The 20441-nt window shown below is 35.9% G+C and overlaps 1 protein-coding gene across 1 annotated transcript in view; it reads right to left on the reverse strand.

Moving 5' to 3' along the window:
- The window catches only part of Vrk2 (vaccinia related kinase 2), a gene marked incomplete at its 5' end in the record, with an annotated part of 90680 nt that overhangs the window by 12296 nt on the left and 57943 nt on the right, over window positions 1-20441 (reverse strand). The window contains 4 exon segments of the mRNA XM_013514668.1: window positions 1397-1555; window positions 7747-7913; window positions 11912-11970; window positions 14127-14247. Of these exon segments, the coding sequence (XP_013370122.1) occupies window positions 1397-1555; window positions 7747-7913; window positions 11912-11970; window positions 14127-14247 (506 nt within the window).

The following is a 20441-nucleotide window of genomic DNA, read 5'->3' on the forward strand; positions in this document are numbered from 1 at the left end:
ATGTAAGTTATGTAAATTATGTTATTCAATGGAGTACTATTTGGCAATGAAAAAGATAAAAATTATTGATACATGCGTGACATCTGATAAATCTCAAAAACAGGCTGAAAGAAAGAATCTAGACAGAGTAATGTACAATATATGACTGCATACATACGAAATCTAGAAGTGTCAAAACTAGTCAAGAGATGAGAGTCAAAACGTCAGAACAGAGGTTGCTCAGGAGGAAGAACACTGACTGGGAAAAGGACTTTCTAGAATGATAAAATTGGGACCACAATTTCTACTGTCAGACTCGTCAAAATGAGTTCACTTCTTAGTTTGAAACAAGTACCAATATTTTTATAGTCTCTCCTTACTCTAGGTGTTTCTGACACATAGCTAAGAGCTGAGAAAGCCTTTTTCAATAAAGATTTAGAATCTCTAAGTTTTGTCACCATGCAGTAATTTGTCTTTAATTTTACAAATGGGAGCTATAAAATATGCCCATTTAAAGTAGATTTCATTATGTAAATTTAAAATAAGACAATAAACACTACTATTAGTTTGTATCAGAATAAATGAAAAAATGTCTGTCAGCACTAAAGCCTTTCTCTCTGAATAAACTTGTATGCTTGCTGGCTGGATGAGAAATGTGTGACTACTATGTTTAATTTTGTGTTGGCTGCCAAGAAGTTCAAAGCCAAATTCAGCACTCAGTTTAGTGATTAACCTCCCACCTGCCTGATGCATCAATTTTTCTTGGACAGAAGGTGTAAAAGGTGGGGATATTAAATTATCCTGTTTCATATTGTAAACTACTTCAAATCATTTGGGATAAATGATGGTAGATAAATCACATAAAATTTGGCCATTTGGACAAAATTAAACATTTTTTCACTCTAGATACAAATATATTGTATGCATCTCTTTCTCAAAAATGTTCAGTTTAGAAGGATGTTTGCTACTGCTTGAATGAATCATCTGCAAAAGGTGAGTCACTGTCTACCCAAATGATCTGATGATGCCAAAAATACATCATTTTAAAATACAACCTACTGACAGGAAAACACCTCACTTACATCTGACTGTAAAGGTCAGACTTGGGGAACCAACAAAAAGCACAGAATGTGTATGTTAAGAGTTGCTAATGGATGGCATAGGAAACTTAAGTGCACTTCACTTCATTCTTAGGATAAAGCAATCAGATCTGTACGCAAATGTGCACACAGTTGTTCTGTTTTGGTAGTGACTGCTGTTGGCTGCTTTGATTTTATCAGCTTGATAGGATATTGTCTATCTATTCTCCTTTAACAAAACCAAACAACCTTGGCTCTCAGGAAAAAATAAAGTATCTTTATTCCCAAAGGGCACATTCTAATGTAACAGTAAGAGAAAACACCACCAACCCTCTCACCTGAACTACTTCATTGTTCGTCAATCCAATCAGCTTGTCCTCTTTGTGCACTTTTCTCCCTGTGGCAAAGGACTCAGCGCTTCTCTCAGAGTGGGCTTTTTCTTTCAACTTATTTTGTATCTGATCAACTTGTCTTGTTGCAGCCTTTCTTGAATCAACCTATTCGTATAGGGTAATAATACATAATGAAAAATTTTGACATTTCTTTTTTTAAAAAAATGGATTCATGCCCAAATTCTTGAAAACACTAAACTTGTCACGCTTTAGCAAACAAACAGGAACTTAACAGTGGACATTATAAAAAATACAGTAGTTGGCAAGATGCAGACCCTTCTCATCAATGGGACAAAACCAATTAAAACTAGCGTCACTGTCACACACTCTTTAGGAATCATCTCTATAGATACCTGCTTACCGAAAACATCTGTACAGAAAATTGTCACTTTTGAAACTGTACATGAATTCATTATTAACCTTTGCTGGAAGTGGATTCAGTATATCTCTGTAATTTAAATTCTTATTAATTAAAATCGTTTTCAATCACTGAAGTGAGTCCAATTAATGTGAAAGTATAAAAGGAGTTTATGATGTTGCTTACTTTGTGTGCAGGTAGTTTAACCTTTGAGCAAGATAAGCAATGGTTTGTGTCATCTAGTACTGCAGAGCAGTACCAGAGGTTAACTTCTACAGCAAGCTTGCTGTCTCTAAGGTTTTTTCCCTCCCCACACCATGGTGCTATCTGGGTGATGACTGATTCTCAATAACCTCGAAGAGACACAGAAACAGAAGGGCAGATGTTACGGTTTGTGTCTGAATGTCCCCCCAAAGCCTCATGCAGTCATTGGGTGGGCTTCTATTCTAGAGTTTATGATGGATCCATGGTCCAGTGCTGGGATTATGAGTGTGAGTGCTACACCCGCCCTGGGGCAGGTAGTTTGCATACACTGTAAAGAAGGGAAAGAGGCTGCTTGCCACTGCTCCTCCCTTTTGCTCTGGTTGCTTTGCTGTTCTGTCGCCACAAACCGTTGACCTCTGCCATGTGCCACTCTGCCTTGGAGCCAGCCAAGTATAGACTGAAACCTCCGCAGACTGTGAGCTAAATAAACCTTTCCTTCCTTAATTTTGGGCATTGGGTATTTTGTCTCAGCAATGAGAAAAAAGTAACCAAGACAGCAGACCCTACAGTACAGTTGGGAGACTGAAAGCTACAGTGAAGGTTCTTATGTGAAGTATTTGCTCAGCAGCTTCATGTTTACAGCAGCTGAAAGTGTCTTCACCCTTTTCAGGGGTTAAATAGGGAGCCAAAGACATGAACAGCATGAGGGGAAATAATGGAGTAGCCAGTGCCAAGAGAGGATAAATTACATTGGCTGGGCAAACAGACCCTTAATTTGTAGTCTCTCGATTTTTAGGTTCTACTGCCAAGTGTGTTCATTCCTCCCCTTTAAAATACGCTGGTGTTTCATGGCTGGGTCTGAATTGTCACAACACCATTCTTTCTCCCTCCTGTGCCTCAGCTTATCGAAGAATGGCAAAACCACTGCCTTTCAGTAGCTGCAAAATCAAAATGTTTCCTAATCCCACAGGGATTTTTATTTTCACTACTCAACCCTTTCAAACTCCTTGGAAAATTGATGGGTCACCATTTTCTGAGGTACTCTGCCCATGGTTATTTTAGGAGTAAATGTACATCACACCACTCATGTAAATCAAAGGTTCTCCCACAAAGTCGGTGCTGTTTTAGCCTTTTAAAGCTGCCTGGGCAGTCACTGTGAAAACAGGCTAGGTAATATAAAAGGTTAGTTGAGATTCTCCTCTATTTTCATTGATATAACAGACAAAAATGATACATAGTACACCAAATGTTTGTTTGTTTTTTGAGACAGGGTCTCACTTTGTAGTCCAAACTGCCTTTGCACTATGTAGCCCAGGCTGGCCTCAAGCTTGCAGTGATCCTCCTGCCTCAGTCTCCTGAGTACTGAGATTATGGGTGTGTACCACTATGCCTGCTACAAAATGTTTTGATATATGTTATATATTGTGAAATCATTACCACAATCCAGTTCATTTAACACATCTATCACCATTTTTGTGTAACATCTATTCCCTTAGCCTATTTCAAGTATATAATACAGTATTAACTACACTCACTGTAATATATATTAGATTTTGTAACTGATTCATCTTATAATTGAAAGTTTGTATGCTCTGATCAATATCCCAACACTCAGTCTCTAACCACCACGTTCTCTGCCCTGCTTTCAGTCTCATCTCTTCTTTGAGATCCCACATATACGCAGTCCCTTACAGCATCTGTCTTCCTCCCCCGGCCTGTTTCACTTAGCCTGACATCCTCGTGACCACTCATCGGTAGACACCATGCTCCTTCCACGTCTCAGCTATTGTAAGTGACACTGCAGTAAACATGGTGCTGTGACCTCTCACATATCGTGACTTCCTTTCCTTTGAGGACACACCCAGAAATGAGATTGCTGGACTAGACAATAGTTCTATTTTTAGTTGAGATACGATAAAGGTTTGTAGTGTCTCCTGTATGCTAAACATTTAAGGTACCAATTTTTGCCTTGGGAGCCTCTGGCATAATGTACTCAGGCTCTGCAGGGCCTCTTGGAAGAGATGATGCTTCCTGGGTCAGCTATGAGTGGGCGGATGGTTGAGCTGCACCGCCACAAGCACCTTTAGGTAATAAACAGAATGATATCTACTTCGTGGGAAACTTCTATTTTTAGGTAAACCTATAAGAATAACATAAGGTGATTAAGTCTACTTCTTATAGTAAAGAGTACAACTTTCTTTTCCCCATAGCTACAAAAACAAATTCAGGAAATACTAGGCATCCCACGTAATCGAACAGAAGGACACTATTCAAGTATGAGTCATTTTCATGAAAAGCAGCTATCCACATGAGGTAGCTTTTATGTAGTTTCCAATGGAACTTCACACTGACCTATAAAATCAAGAACACTTCTGGACTCCTAAAAATTAATAGATCAAAAATATGCTTCTAATCAGAATATGTATTCCACTTTCCTCATATACAGAAAATAAACAGGAAGATAAGTTCACAGGCCTAGTCTGAGATTTAAAGTTCAACAAAGAATTCTACAAACAGGTAAGTTCTACACAAAGATTTCTTCTTCAGTAATCCATTCATCCCTGGATTTGCTGAGGAATTCAAATTGAGGGGAATAAAAAAACCAAACTTTTATTATCTGAAATGTAGGAGAGCTTGAAGATTTAGATAAAGCATTTAGGAAGGATGGGTGACTCATGTCCAAATATCTCCACTACTACAATATGGGTTCAATCACCATAATGAGGGAATACAGTGATAAAACATAAATGATCTACGGCTCTTTAAGAGGTAGCTTATTCAAGGGCTGAACTGTAGCCTTCAAGCTGTTTTCCATCTTGGCTTTAACATTCTCATCTGAGAATTCTAGAGCTTTAGCTCACCTCAATAAGCACTCTTACTAAAATACGGTTTTCTACGTTGGAATGTGGACATTAAATCCCAGTAGGGAGCTGGAGGTGTAGTTCAAGTGGTCAGTGGTAGGGTGTGCGCTTAGCAGGCGCAAGGGCCTGGGTTAAATTCCCAGCACCACCACCACCAACAAAATCTCGCTGAATGACACAGACAGACTATGGTGACCCTGACAGCAGAGGTTTAATTTGATGGACAGTGCAACTGTAGGGGCGGCCAGAACCACTAGCAAGTGACTCAGTTATGTGTACATCATTTTCACTGATGTAAATACCCCAGAATATTTGCTACTCAAGGGAAAAAAATCAGTATTTCTACAATCTTGATGAAAATTCAGTTCCAATTTGACTCCGGTAACAGTATTTGAGGATTTCAAAAGGAGGACTCATTTATTGAGATCAGTTCATGATACCTAGTAAAATCTCTTATTGGAAGAATGCCTCATTTTTTTTGTTTTTTCAAAAAGACACTTTATTTTTGCTGAGATCCTCATTGTGGTGTGCTCCTTTCTAATACCAAATGCAAACATATTTCTGTTAAGATCACCAAATCTCCCTCAGTCTTTCACTTATAATGAGATGATTAAATTTTTTAAAAATTTAGTACAATTTTTTCCTTTGAAATATTTTATTTATATCTATATAGTTTTTCTTGGTCCAATAGCTTCTTTTTAGGTATCTTTGCCCAACAAAGTAAGTTCAGAATTCATTCACTAGTTCGTTAAATAACTAAAGTGATCCATATACTGTCCTGAGTAACAAGAAATGTTTTTAATCACTTGTCAGAGTTTGAGACCAAAAGGGAATTTGGGACAAGGTAGTTGATACTCATTGTGGATCCAACTTACTATTTAATAGGAACAATCTATTGTGGAAATCATCATATTATTGTATCATTCAGGAAAAATTAATGGTTTATACTCTCATACTAATCTTTTGAATATTTTCAAGTTTGATTTTTGCAGCATTATAAAATCTGTAAATTTTAAAAATATAAATTAAGATACTAAAAAGTGTAGCCATACTATGTGAAAATATATTTTATAGTCATTATTATGCATTTTTAATACCAGAGAAATCATCATTAATAAATATTGGTCTGCTGTGAAATATATCTTACTATCTATACATCCAAGCTGATCACATTATTAATAGAAACAGGGTTTAAAAATGCATATTATTCTTAAGTGTTTCTTTTTTACATACAACCAAAATGTTCTAATCAAAAGTAATAAAATATTTTTGACGGAAGCTCCTTGGAAAAATGTTTTATGTTCTATTCTCTGCATATTAAACAAACACTCTTCAAATTTGATGAAACTGAAAATTCTGGTAGATAATAATTAGAATTTTATAGGAATGGATATAGTTACTGGTTTTTTAAATGGCTTCTTTTATATTTCAATTAAGTTTATGAAACTGAAAAACTACAGAAAGAGAAGAAAATCTATTTAAATGAACGTAGATTAAGTGGTGACCATTACTGGGAGGAAAACACTATGTCAAGGAAATGGCTCTTTGTTTTGTTGGAAAAGTGATAAAAATACAGAAGTCAATAAAACTGTTACAATAAGTCTCAGTAATTACCAAGATCAAAATCCAGTGGCTTTTTATTAAACATGAACTTTTGTTCTGCCTTCTGCAATACGTAAATAGTGCTGACAATTGGTTTGTGAGGCACTTGCTACAATAAAATGTAATTGTATCATGAGAGAAAGGTGACAATCAGGAGATCATGAAAAAATTACATATTCTCACTGGTAGTTAATTAGCCATGCAAAACCTCCTCAAACAGATATTCTCTTCTATTAGGAATGATTACTATGCAGGCCTACAGATGTCAATACCACAGTCATTCAAATACTTCTTCTCCTACTAATTGAAGGTTGTAAAGCTCTGGTGCCAAGGTTTTGCTTCCAAAGAGCTAATTTATGACTAGAAGGATATTTTATGTCTTCAGTTGCGGCAGCTACAAAATTCAGCAAATCAGAACCATCTGTGCACTGATACTTGACTCACCATTCATCCAGCAGCCTATCAGTCACATCAGTTTGCATCCTGCATTCCTGGCTCAGGAACACGCGCGATGATCCAAAGTTCATAAGCAGTATTGAAAATGAATGGCATCCTGACCCTCCCGTATTGTACATGCATTAGGAAAATACGCCTTCCACACTGGTTTTTTTTCTTTTTCTTTTTTTTTTTTTTTTTTGCATATGGATAATCAAGAAAGAAATGGACATTTAGCTGCCTGCCCAATAATGCTACAAACAGCAGTTTCAGATTTATGCCACCTCTTTTTAAAAAGTCCTAATTGTTTTATTGTTTCTACATTCTAGCCATTTTTTTTTAAGCTGGTGTGAGGGAGTCTGTTGAAAGATACAAGGATAAAAGAAGATGTGCAATAGCACATAGAATTATTTCTATAGATTAAAATATCAGCAGACAAAAGGAATATTATCCAGCACCAAGCGACGGCCAAACTCCTCGACAAAAAGAGGAGGGAGTAATTAAAGAAAACCTAAGGAAAAGAAGCAAATACAGGCTCTCATGGACCAAGTCAGACTGGCCCTTAACTTCACCATAGTTATAGACCTAGGACATCAGGACATCATGTTATTTCCTCAACAGTATACAGCAGGCCACAGACCCTACTGTTTGACAGACAATGTGTCAAAAGGACTTCCCACGTGCCTTCCTGATGCTGAGTTAGTGGAAATAGAAATTAAACATAATGAGAAAGAAACTGAGTTGTGAGACTCATTTTAAGAGCTAGAACAACTTCATTTGATAGAAAAGATTCATAGAAGTTAATAATATAGGATCCCGAGGATTCTGTTACTTACTTTTTGATTGGTTGGGGTATGCACATTTACACTCTGTCCGTTAGCCGAAAATTCCAGTGGTCCTAAAGGTACTCCACCTGGGTTTAGAATTTTCTTCAGCCTTTGATAGTTTGGCTTTTCATCATAAGCTAAACTATGAACATATGACAAAAATTGGGCTATTTCACCTGTAAAGTATTAAATTTTTTACGTCATTCATAATTGGCAAGATTTATCAAAACTCTAATAGCTTTAAAAATCTCTTCTCTCATACATGTATCCTAAATAAACTAAAAATGAACAACTCAATTAAAGGCACTTTAAAAATGACAAATACAGTGACCTATAGATTTGAAATATGGGACAAATTGGTAATTTTTCACAAATAATTTGATGTATTTATAATGAACTAATCATAAAGGAGGAGGCAAATATTAAAAATTATAGTTAGCGATTCTGATTTATGAGGTACAGCTACTAAGAACTACACAAAAATAATAGCTCAGACATCTTCAGACATGTTTTTAAAACTTCAGTTAAAAACAACTGTTACTTATTATAAACCTGACTGCCAAGGGAAGAAAAAAAGGCATTACAAGTTTTAATTTAGGTTTTCATTTTAACATTATAACATTACATTTAGTAATGACCGAATTCTGTGCTTTCAATTCTTGATTCCGGGCTGCACAACCTCCTTCGCCCGCAGAGCCAGCCAGCCCTGTGCCTTCACAGCAGTCTTGTTGATTTTAGTTCAGGAGGGTGAAGAGTTCTCACCTTCACTTTTTTCTCTAATGTAAAAACATCTTCCGCTAGAATGGAAATGGACTACTCAGTTTTATTTTTGAGTTTTTTTTTAATTTTAATTTTTGTGGTGCTGGAGATCAAACCCAGGACTTCAAGTATGTCGAGCTCTACCACTGAGCCACATGTTCCCCTCAGCCGGCCAGCTTTTACATTCAAGTACAATTAGTAACCAAAAGTTATAAACAGCTTCAGTGAAATGTTTTGTGTTTGCATTTTTGTTTCAGGTAGAGGTTTAATCTAAAATTAACGTAGGAGAACAGTAATCCTATGCGTAAAATCTGGCAGCTTTCCATTTGTTCAGCGATGTTTACATATGCCTTTGCCTTCAAGAATGCGTCACTAACAAGTCCCTCTTACTTTGTCACTTAATTGTTTACATCCCGTGGTGGGAGAAATACATGGGCTGGCAGGGGTGATTTCCGAGTGAGCCTTCCTCTCTCCTCCAGGCCTGCCTCCATTCAAATGGAGAACTGCGGGGGTGCTGCATTCACTCCCTATGGGGAAAACTCCAAACGGGATGACCAGCCTCCCCCTTCTCCCCGTTAAAATCCAAGTGACCATTTCACCCCATAGACTCCACAGCTATTTTCTCGAAACATAAAGCTAAGGAAAAAATGAAAATTCTTGGCTGTAGGCTGTTTCTTCCTCAAGACAATGTAACAATTATGCAACCTACTCTTTTGCTCTCTAATTTATGAGACATATCAAACTCTGTTATCTAGCATTCAGTCAACCCAATCTTTGTGAACTAGCAACTGCTGATGCTTTATCATCATGTTTATAACTGATATTCCCTGGAGCCCATGGGGGGCATCCAATTCCTGAAGGTATGATCAAAAGAAAAAAGATTAAGTTATTTCCACTACCATTTTAATATACATATCCTGTTGCTCTTTGGTTTTATGGACCTGTAAGTCAAATTTGATGTATATTCTACTAACCATGATATCCTAAATGAAGGAGAGAGCTGAGTATGTTGAAACTAGTCACTGTTATGATAGATGGCTAAGATAGGTAAAGATAGCATAGGCAGTCAGACAGGACTAGGGACCTGAGGGAGTCCGTATGAAAGATGCGAACACATTACAACTTTGTCCCGCACTGCATGCACCTCGTGATTTTGCTCTATAAAACTTACTCTGTAAAATGGGGTCTGTGGCAACCCATTTTTCAGGTCCCCTCCCGTCTCTCAGGAGCTATCTTTCTTGCTCAATAAATATTTCCTACTCTTAACCTCTGCTGTTCCTTAGAACACATTCTTTGGTTTTGGGGAACACAAACTCCATGTATCTGACATCTGACAGGTTGGGTGTTATATTTATTTCTCCTGTGTCATGAGAAGACAACGGAAAACTTCTGGAACTCCACCAACTGATAGGAACTGCATGCAAAACCTCAATGGGATGCAAGTATCCAAAAACGAGGACCAGTGAGATATAAAAAATAGCAAATGAAAAGTGCCACCTCTGTTGTAAATTTATTATTATAAATCTGAAGCTTAGATGATTGTGATGTGGTACAGTTTTAAATATTAGCCTTTCAAGATTTGGGTTTTCCGTACTGACTACATTTTAAAAAATTTACTAGCATATTTCCAAAGCTATAAAACAAAAGTATTGAGTACTATGAAATTATGGTATTTCTGAATCATCTGTTCTTTAAGCTAGTGAAATATTAAGTATCATTACTATCAGTTCAATAGATTAAAAACTTTTGAAATTATTATTACATTGAGTTGGACATGCATGCTGCAAACTCCTTGGCTGTTTCATTTTGTAAAATTTCTCAGTAATGAACCTTTTGTAAATCAGTTCCTTTAATTTTCATTGTTGTGCTTCTAAGCACAACCTGCAAACTTCAGAGAACTTCATTTCTTGTTAAAGTTTCAATATCTGGTGCTTCAGAAATAGAAATGTGCATTTTATAAATAATAGTATAAACTCAAATAAATGGTTTGTACGGAGAAAGAGGAAGCGGGTATGCCTCTGATCCACAGTTTTCATATGACTCAAATCTTAACTGTGAGATTAATGACAGGTGTGTCACAGAATATATATTGGCCCACAAACATTTACTCGTAAAATCCAGGGCAACTGGGCTTTCTTTTCTAATCCTACACCAGTTACCTTTTATACCTTTTATACACAAGGAACAAGAAAACTAAGGGGGATATATAACTTTAAAAAAATAACATTTCCCTCACCCCTCCTTGTTTCTGTCCCACTAAATAAAACAAACTACATGACTTGGTAAAAATGCTAATAAGAATAATAGTCAAAAAGGAATATTTTCATTTTGGCCAGATGAACTAGTGCAGTTACAGAAACAGAAATTTTCTTCCTCCAGCACATCTCCCTGAACAGATCTCTTGCTCAGTGCCGTCTGTCAAAAGAAAAGCAAAACAGAAAGGGGAAAGCAGCTGATGGGACCTACCACGGGGTGGTAGAAAGTAAAACTGGGTTGTTTCTCTTTCATTTCCTTCACTAATGACAATTTTGGTTTCTAGTCAAAACAGGGCTGTAAATGTAAGTTTAAGAAAACCACTTTTCAACTTGCAAATGGACACAGGCTATCTGACGATCAGTATACAAATCTACTTTCAGAAGTCAGTGAAAAGCTAAACTTGAGGTTTCCCAATATAGACAGATAATAAGATTCACCCTGCTAACCTATCTCTGCCTACTGGCAGAGCTAGCTGACTCTTTTCTATAAGACAATTATTAAATGAGAGTTGGATAATATATCATCGATGCACATACAAATGACAGGAACTTGGGTAAGTCCAAGCTGACATACTATTTTACATTGACAATGTTATTATTTAAAGAATTCCAAGAAGTTCTACACAAACTTGAATGACAAAACCATTTATGAAATATACCTCCAAATCCCAAGATCAGATGCTTCTGCTAATCAAAAAATAAAAAAAAAAAATCTGTCTCTTCAATTATAGATCAACTCAAGTCCAAACAGCATTCAAGTGTTTAATGATTTGGTTTTTTAATTACTGATTGAAAGTAGTCTTTTCTTAGGCTCACTTCTTTCAACAAGAGATAGAAGAACAAAACCAGAATGTCTTAATTCTAGAAATATCAGATGCAGTTGAATATTAAGCTTGTGCATGATTCTTAAAATGTATATCTAAATAAGCACGATCAGCAGAGCCTACAGCACCACAGACATCGATTCTCACAGAGTTCTTGTGTTCCACAGTCAAGACGATCTGAATATTCCTTCTCTAGCAACCTGTCTGTGACCCTGAAGAGTTTCCTCCCACACTGTGGAATAGGAGTGGACAGGTTAAGCAAAAGCTACAGAACAAGAGTGACAAATGTGGTGACCTGTAAATGTAAGAGAAAGTGGAAGTTATCATTTGACTTACAGCAACTGCTTCCAGATGGAGCCCACTTCAGCACTGACTCAGGAAGCTCAGCCAGCAGACTAAAACAAAATGGAGTGACACACAATGAATTTGTTTTCAGTTCCATGACTCACTGTTTTCATTCTGCAGATCACCAAAACTGTGCCTTTCAATTTTTTTTTTCACACACCTATAATAGATGGGAGGATAAATAAAAGTGCAAGAAATGCCTCAATTCCCATTGACCAACTTTACATGCCTCACCTACCCACCTGATGTGGAATTTAATACAAATTTTATATATGCAGAAATGCAGAAGTAGGGATATTGGTCAGGATTATTTCTTAAAAGCAACAGAAAAACTTCATACAAAATTTTCATCTGGATTTTAAGGATATTGTTCCTCAGATATTTACCATGGGAGAGTGATGAATTATTTATTTATGTATATTGTTCTCCACTGGGTAATGTTTTATGCTGACTTATGATTAAACAGGTTAAAAAGAAATATTAAAAAAAAACCCAAAATTTGTAAGCACTTTCTAGTATTTTAAGTAAGTATAACTCTCTTAAATTGCCTTAGCCACAAATATATAAATAGCTACCTAAAATGACTGATATAAGTGTACGATTCACAAATTCAGGCACAGGCAAAATAGCAATGGTAAATGCACTGATCTAAGATGTGTAAGGGGGAAGGGCGTAAAAGAAGATACAATGTTATGGACGAATATGCAATCATGCCCTGGTGGGGAAATTGCTATACAATCTCAGTAGATCCAAAAATTATGCTCACATACTACATACTTTAAGAAGCTTGAAAATGTTGAAAGTTTAACTTACAGTTTATCTGAGGAGTTATAGTTGACTTATTAAAGCCTTATAATTTATATGGTATCATATTATATGTAAATATACATATGATGTAGATGTATTCAGTACAGATTCCTACAATGAATATATCTATATATACGAATATATCTATTCATATATATATGCATATATATATGAATAGATATGCATATAAGATATATGCATATATATGAATAGATATGCATATAAGACTAAAATCATTAGTAAGTCTTATTAATACAAAAATATGTACATAACCATTATAACTAAAATGCTAGCCTTTAAATAAAGCACATTATTCAAGTAAGGTAAACTAAGTTGGAAAGTTAGACACCAAGGCTTTGAACTGATACGTGGTATGGACTATGTCAGTTCCTTGAATAACATTAATCACTGTGATAAATAACTGATTAATTCTAATACAGCCTTATGTAAATGTGTTAGTTTGGGGTAAGAAACTACGCTGATCAAGATTCCAAGTAGAGATATGTTTCATATACATATATATTTTATATATACATACATATCAGCATTTATAAATGTGACCCGCACTACAGTCTTTCTTTCTTACAAACTGATACTATACTGCATCTGCAGACTGATTTTCATGAATACGCTAGCCTCTATTTCCTTCTGTTGTTACTTATCCTAAGGAAAACTTCACCTGCTTTAACGTTTTTGGTATCTGTGGGTAACTGTTATTAAGCAGATCTCTGTATAATGAAAAACTTGCTACTCTGTGCCACTTCCGCTGGCTTTTTCATGCGCCTGACCAGTGAGAGAAGTGAAAAACAGTAACAGACTCTAAGGCTGCCCTACTGCTTAATGCTTATAGAATCTAAGTAGTAAAAATTGAATGCAGATTATTGAAAACATTTATGTACAAGACTAACTCGTATAAATAGCTTATATACAACTTTTGTTTCTTCCTTAAAAAATGAAACGTACTCTCCCCAAGGCAGAAATAAGAGATATGTTGTTTTTACACAAAAAATGCAAGCCCTGTCTGCCCCACCCCCACACTGCTGCTCTGCAGTTACTGTCAGTCACACCATACTCTGACTACATCCACACACTCGCACGATGCTAATGTGAACATACTCTTCCTTGCACACACTACCACCTAGAATCTAAGTTCTGGAAAACACTCTCTAAAGGAGCAGACATTTCACTCTATATTTTGCATTGTAATGCAAGTATATCTAATTTTATAGGTGTTCCCTTAATGGATTTTATGTCTATTCATTGTTTTTAAATTTTTTTTCAAATTAAATATATTTGCTTTGTCATGTAAATGAATGGTGATCTATTCTGGGATATCGAATCCTTGTAAGGTACCCTTCAGACTTGTTACAGTAATGATGAAATACTTGAAAAGCTGTACTTTGTTTTAGCAGTCTGGACAGCCACGGGGTCCTTCAGGTTCTTTTCCCAAGGAAGTTTCCCACACAACCACCGTAGCATGCAGTAGCCGAGGATTTCAATGTCGCTTCTTCTGGACAGGGCTATAGGACAAAGCATTAAGGGAGCAAAAGGGGATAAGTAAGTTCTTGAAAAACAGAGAAGTCTAAGTGAACTATTGATGAAATATGAAAAAGCCAAATGGGCCACGTGTTTTATTTGTTCAGCTGGAGTAAAATTTAAACACCCAGGCGTTTGGCCCCCATCCACAGACAGGCAAGGACCTGCTGCTGCTGAAAGTCAGGGTCAGTCTCCTCACCTCTTCCAACTTCATCTCTGCTCAGTCTGGCCTGTCACATGAACTTGATCCCCAATGGCCTCTGACATGATCCAGACAACCCATAACCCGGCACCAACACTTTCTCAAAGAGCCAAGCAGTAAAACAACGAAATAAATGTCTGCAGCTAAATTGCTAACATATGTTCCGGGAAGTCCACGGGGCCCGCACTGGTCACACAGAGACCCTTTGAGTGCAGACTAAACACTGACGGCCTCTCCTGTGTTCTGCTCACACGGTGGTCGCATCTGAAGTCGGAAGGGTATGACAAAACTGCCATCTAGTGTGCGATCTTAAAACCAGGCCTGTCTGAAGATTTTCCAGTGACACAGAAGGATAATAAAATGTCGACTGCTTTGGGTGCACAATTCTAAAACGTTACTATGCTTAGATGAAAGCGGCACCGAGCTGAAATTCTAGTCCGATACTCTGAATAGAAAATGTGAAGGTGAAGCGAGGGTGTGTGGGGTGGGTAGGAGTGCTTTGTAAAACCAAAAATAGGTTTAAAAGAACATTTTCAAGTCCCTGTAAATATCATTTATATCAAACTATTCAATGCTATCAGCTAATTTCTGAGAACTTTACCTATATTTTTAAAATATATAAAAGGCTTATGCAGAGGCTGGGTAGTGGCATGTGTAGCAGTCCCAGCTACTCAGAGAAGGCTGGAGCAGGAGGATTACAAGTTCAAGATCAGCCTGGCAAGTCAGTGAGATCCTGTCCAAAAAAAAAGAGACTGGGACCTACAGGAATAGAGCTCAGTGCTAGAGTGCCCTTGGATTCAGCCCACAGTGCCACACAAAAAAGAGGAAATAACTAGAGTGTCTTCTATCTGTTCCAGTTGAAAAAGGACCAAAGTACTCTTTTTATTTTTGTTTTTGATTTTTTTTTTGGTACTAGAAATCGAACTCAGAACCTCATGCTTGCCTGGTAAGTGCTGCGCCACTGAGCTAAATCCCCAGTTCCGAGAGTGCCTTGTATCAAAAGATGAACAATGAAACCTAAGAAAAGTGTCCAATATAATTGATATTATTTAAGTAACTGAAATAATGACTGCAACAGTAGCAAATAGCCATCAAAAATACTCACTTCTATAACCATTCCAAATTGTTATAAAAACAATAGGCTGGTATTTTCATTTCAACCATTCCTTGAAGGTTCATCTATGTAGGGGGTATAATCTCCTAAGAGCAGTATGTGGCAATGAAACCTGCTGGAAACACATATCCTATTTTACTATCTTTCATTAAAGAAACTCTGAAAAGTTAATTGGTGAACTTCAATTTCTGATTCAAAAAGTCATCTACTAAGAACGATGCCAGCATATTGCAACTACTTTTGGTTCCCATTCATAAATTATTACGAAAGCAAAAGACAAGATTAGCTCTTACATACACTTTGTCTTAACTGTTATTAGAGCACTGGATTATTAAGGCCCTTCAGTCTAGTCGAATGCCACAGTCCCATGGGTGCCATTTACTTTCTGCACAACTTCAGCAATGTTCTAATGCAAGGCTTGGCTCTTGAATTAAAATAAAAGTACAATTTGTACCATGCTGTTCTAGAGTGATTTCTCCAGTAATAAATCTCCCATTAATAATGGGATGGTTCCATTTGTACAGATGTGTTCACAAGTCCCTTTTCCATTATGGCAATTCCCTTAAAAAATTTGCATTTTCAAAAAATGATATTCTGGCACCTGTTTGGATGACATGGGCTGCATACAAGAGGCCCTTTGAGGAGCAACAATCAGAACTAAAATGGAATGAACCTTCAGAGCTGCCTTCCCCTACCCCCCAACTGAGGGATTAATTGATATGAAGCTGTAAGTAATGACAAGTCATTTAGTTTTCTGAAGCCAATCTTTCATAAACTGGTCTTCATTTAAAATAGCCCTCTGAGGGTTAACTTTACTTCACTGTTATGGTTTGGTCCTATCTAATTAAAATACATTATTACATCTTCCAGTCTTTTTTTACTGCACACATACATTAATAACTATGGTTAAGTAAACATTTTATCACTATTTCCACTAAGTTCTACAGAAATGCATGTAATGGTAAAAACAGCATCCAATCATCACCTTTCTTACCACCAAGGAGTGAGATAAAAGCAAAGGGATGTTTCCGAGTGGAATTTCCTCCCAAAGAAACAAATTGAAATTCAGTTTATTTTAGGGAAGTTCACACTATTCATGATAATATCTACTTGCTAGCTACTGTAAGAGAAGAGTTATTCTACTATCTGTCAGAGTAACTAGAAGGCAGTATCCTAGAGGACGGTCAGAATCTGCGGGTACCATTTACACGTGCAGTGACCACAGCTGGAAAGGAAAACTAGCACCTCACTATAAAAACTGTTCTGGGGCTGGAGCGCAGGCACAGTGGTAGAATGTTTGCTTAGGGGTAGAATGTGTGAAACCCCGGGTCCAACTCCCAGCACAGAAAGAAAACCACATTTAAAAAACTTTTAATTTGAAAACTGCTTCTTTCATTATACAGTCTTCAAACTCATTTAAAACATTCCAAGTGAAGCACTAAATGAAAAGAACTATGTACTGAGCATCCTTATAGCAGAGATCCAGTTCTAGCCCTACCATTATTGTTTTTTCAGTTTTAAAATTAAGGAATACCAGGTAATATATTTTTATATCTTCATTTATTTGACAGACAATATATTATGAGTTGTTTTCTCTTTGATTCATACATTTGCACTGTTTACTGTAATAATAAGGCTCTTCAGTTCATTGGTGTCATTAATAATAAGTTTTCATATTTTCACAATTTTCCAACAACTCAAAATTTTACTCATTATTGTTTGGAAATGTAGTGAGAGTGTCATTAGTAAGAGTTTTTCTCTAGCCTTTCTGAAATTAGAATGTTATTTACTAACTTTTTATTGCTTTTACTAATACAAGCAAGGTAAACTACTCTTTTCCTTGAAAGTCTGTGGTATCTCAATTGTTCTACATCTCAGAATGATAAAGTGTTACCGAGAATAACAATAAAAAGGCGCCAGTGGGAACTTAAATTCTATTTCAATCAAAAACAGATTCCAGAAATAGCTGACACAAGAATGCACAATTAAAATACAAACAACTGACATGATTTATAGAGAGCTGCTACTCTGCCAGTTGTTCCACCTGCTTTTAAAAATAATTTCATTTAATCACTTTAACAGTGTATTATTAACCATATTGACAAATAAAAAAATAGACGCTCAGAGAGGTTAATTAACTTGATCAATATCACAGAGCAAAAAATTGAGAGCTCATCAGTGAAGTCCAAGACTTTCAGAATCCAATGCCCATACTCAGTGTAATAATCATTTGCATCCATCATTAGTTCTAACATCATTCAAACAACAGTATTTATACAACACTTATATTAAGTAAGTATCTGAAGTTTATTTTATTAGAATAAACAAGCAGCGGATCCTGAGTTCTAAGCTGCACCCTTGACAAAATTTTTCATGCAACTATCCAAGTATAAACTATTTCTTTCAACCTACTTCATTCTGATGAAGAAGGGTATTCTCGACATAAATGAGAACCACAGAGAGGTCGTTTTGGAGAACTGGTCCTTACTCTAAAGAAAAACTGTAGTAAAATTAATGGACCAATGCACCACAGTGAATGAAAAAGAAAAGTTTAGGCATTAACCTCAAAATGGATCTGATGAATTGTCTAAAGTACTTCCTGCTTACTTTACTTCTTATATAGAGTATCTTTATGGAGTATTAAAAAATAAGGATTGCCTCAAGCAGCCAATGTTTACATAGTGAGTGTGTATGATCAAAATGATGCTAAGAAACGAGAAAATATCTGAATAAGAAGCTCACCTAACAAAGTGAATAGGAACTATCTTCATAACAAATGTAACGTTGTTTTCTCCCCAACTGGTACCCTATGTCACCCAGTGTTTCTGTCAACTGAGAAGTATAATGACCTAGAAATTATTACAGTGACCACCCTTTATCGCAATTTCAAAAAGGATATTAGGAAAGTATACTGCAATGTGTCATATTTCAAATAAAATATCAAAGCCAAATATCTCTTACATTACTGGTACCTTTTAAATTCTGAGCCCTAGGGTTGGGAATGTACGTAGCTCAGAGGTACAGCCCTTGCCTGGAATGTACAGGCCTGCATTTGGATGTCTAGTGCTGAGGGGACAACAAAGAACAGAAAACCCTAAGTCCTACCTCTTCCATGAAACACTACTCTGTGAAGATTAGAAAAGTCATTTCACAGAGCAAAGACATCATACATTTGGCCACTGTGCACCAATAGTAAATAATTCAACTAAAAAGCCAAGATACATGCACAGATTGTAAAAGTCCTGCCTAAATGTTAAAAAAAGGGTACATGCCACACAGAACAATAGTCTTTACTACATATACATGAAACAAGGACTACTTTATAACAGTTAAGTTCACTGTGAAGAAGCAGCTAACAGTCTATTTTACTACCCACTAATGAAATATACATCGTATCAATATTCAATTAATTTTATAAGAAAATAGGTTCCCTTTTTGAATTACTGTTTGAGAAGATATGTATTGTGGAAACCATGCTGTTTCTCCAAGTTTAGTAACATGAAAATACATTTTCAGTTTATTTCACATATATTTTCAAAGTTGGACTGCTAAAGTGAAATGAAACCATGCAAAAAATAACACAAGACTTGGATTTCATATACTGCATCAATTGGCAAAAATGAAAAAGTATGTAATATATTTCTTTCCCTGACACTGAATACATTACATAAACAAATGGACATTTAAAATGCAATTTAGATATCATATTTTATGGTCATCAATGATGTCAAATTAAAACAGGTATTATACACTCAACGCCTAGGTTTGAAGTATTTAAAAAAGCTCAATATGTTAAATGCAGTATATCTCTAGAGAAATTAGGTATTGACTGCATGCCTCAGTGAGTAGAAAAATCTACAAAAATCCATATCACACATTGATTCAAATATTGCATTTTAACATTACTAAGAATGTAACAAATTTTAAATAGTGTGTTTGACACAGATATAATTCTCTTTAATTATCATGGAACAAGAACAAAATATGTCCATGTTTATATATGCTAGTTTTTATGAAGAATAAAAAATTAATGAAAGAAATATGTCCAACAAACATTAGTCTAATTTTATACCAATGGAGCAATTCAGCCATTTAGAAAATATCTTTAGTTTACACAAGAGAATTGAGTTTAGAAGAATAATTGCAATGCTTAAAAAATACGCAGATATATAGATATGTGATAGTTCCAGGAATAGTTATCTTTCCATCTGTCTTTTTGTCCATCCATTTCCACACATCTCCATAAGTATTGTTTGGTTTTAATGACACAAGCTAATGGCCAAATGATTTTTCCGTCTTTCCCTCCCAAGTACCCTTCCTCCCTTCACATGAAGTTGAATTAGAAAAAGCTTAGGAGAATAGCTGAATAGCACCTTATATCAACATGTCATCAAAAAAAAAAAAAAAAAAAAAACAAAAAAAAACAAAAAACAACTTTAGCTTTAGTTTCTCAATAACCACTACAAAAAGTAGCAAAGATGAGATAGTCTGCTCAATTAATAGTCTCTACTGGATGGCTAACTCATTAAGTCAGTTTTACACTAAATCATGAATACTTCCTGTGGTCTAACCAGACACAAATACACCTGACAAACAGCAAGAGCTTTGGCAACCGGAAGTTCTACTTCATAGTAGTAACTTTTTTTATTGCTAATAATGCTCCTTTGCATTATGTTTCATCAATATTTATTTGATCTCATAGTTGGAATAGTATAGAAGATTTTTTTCTGAGACTAAACTATACAGTGATTGTACTAAAAGTAGATACATGAATATTTATGAATCTGACCTTCTGCATTTACCTGCAGGATTTATGGCCCTGTTTATTCCAGTTTCCAGATACGGCTAAATGATTATTTCAT

Source organism: Chinchilla lanigera, unplaced genomic scaffold (assembly GCF_000276665.1).
Source record: "Chinchilla lanigera isolate Chin_1 unplaced genomic scaffold, ChiLan1.0 scaffold00023, whole genome shotgun sequence".
Lineage (NCBI taxonomy): Eukaryota > Metazoa > Chordata > Mammalia > Rodentia > Chinchillidae > Chinchilla > Chinchilla lanigera.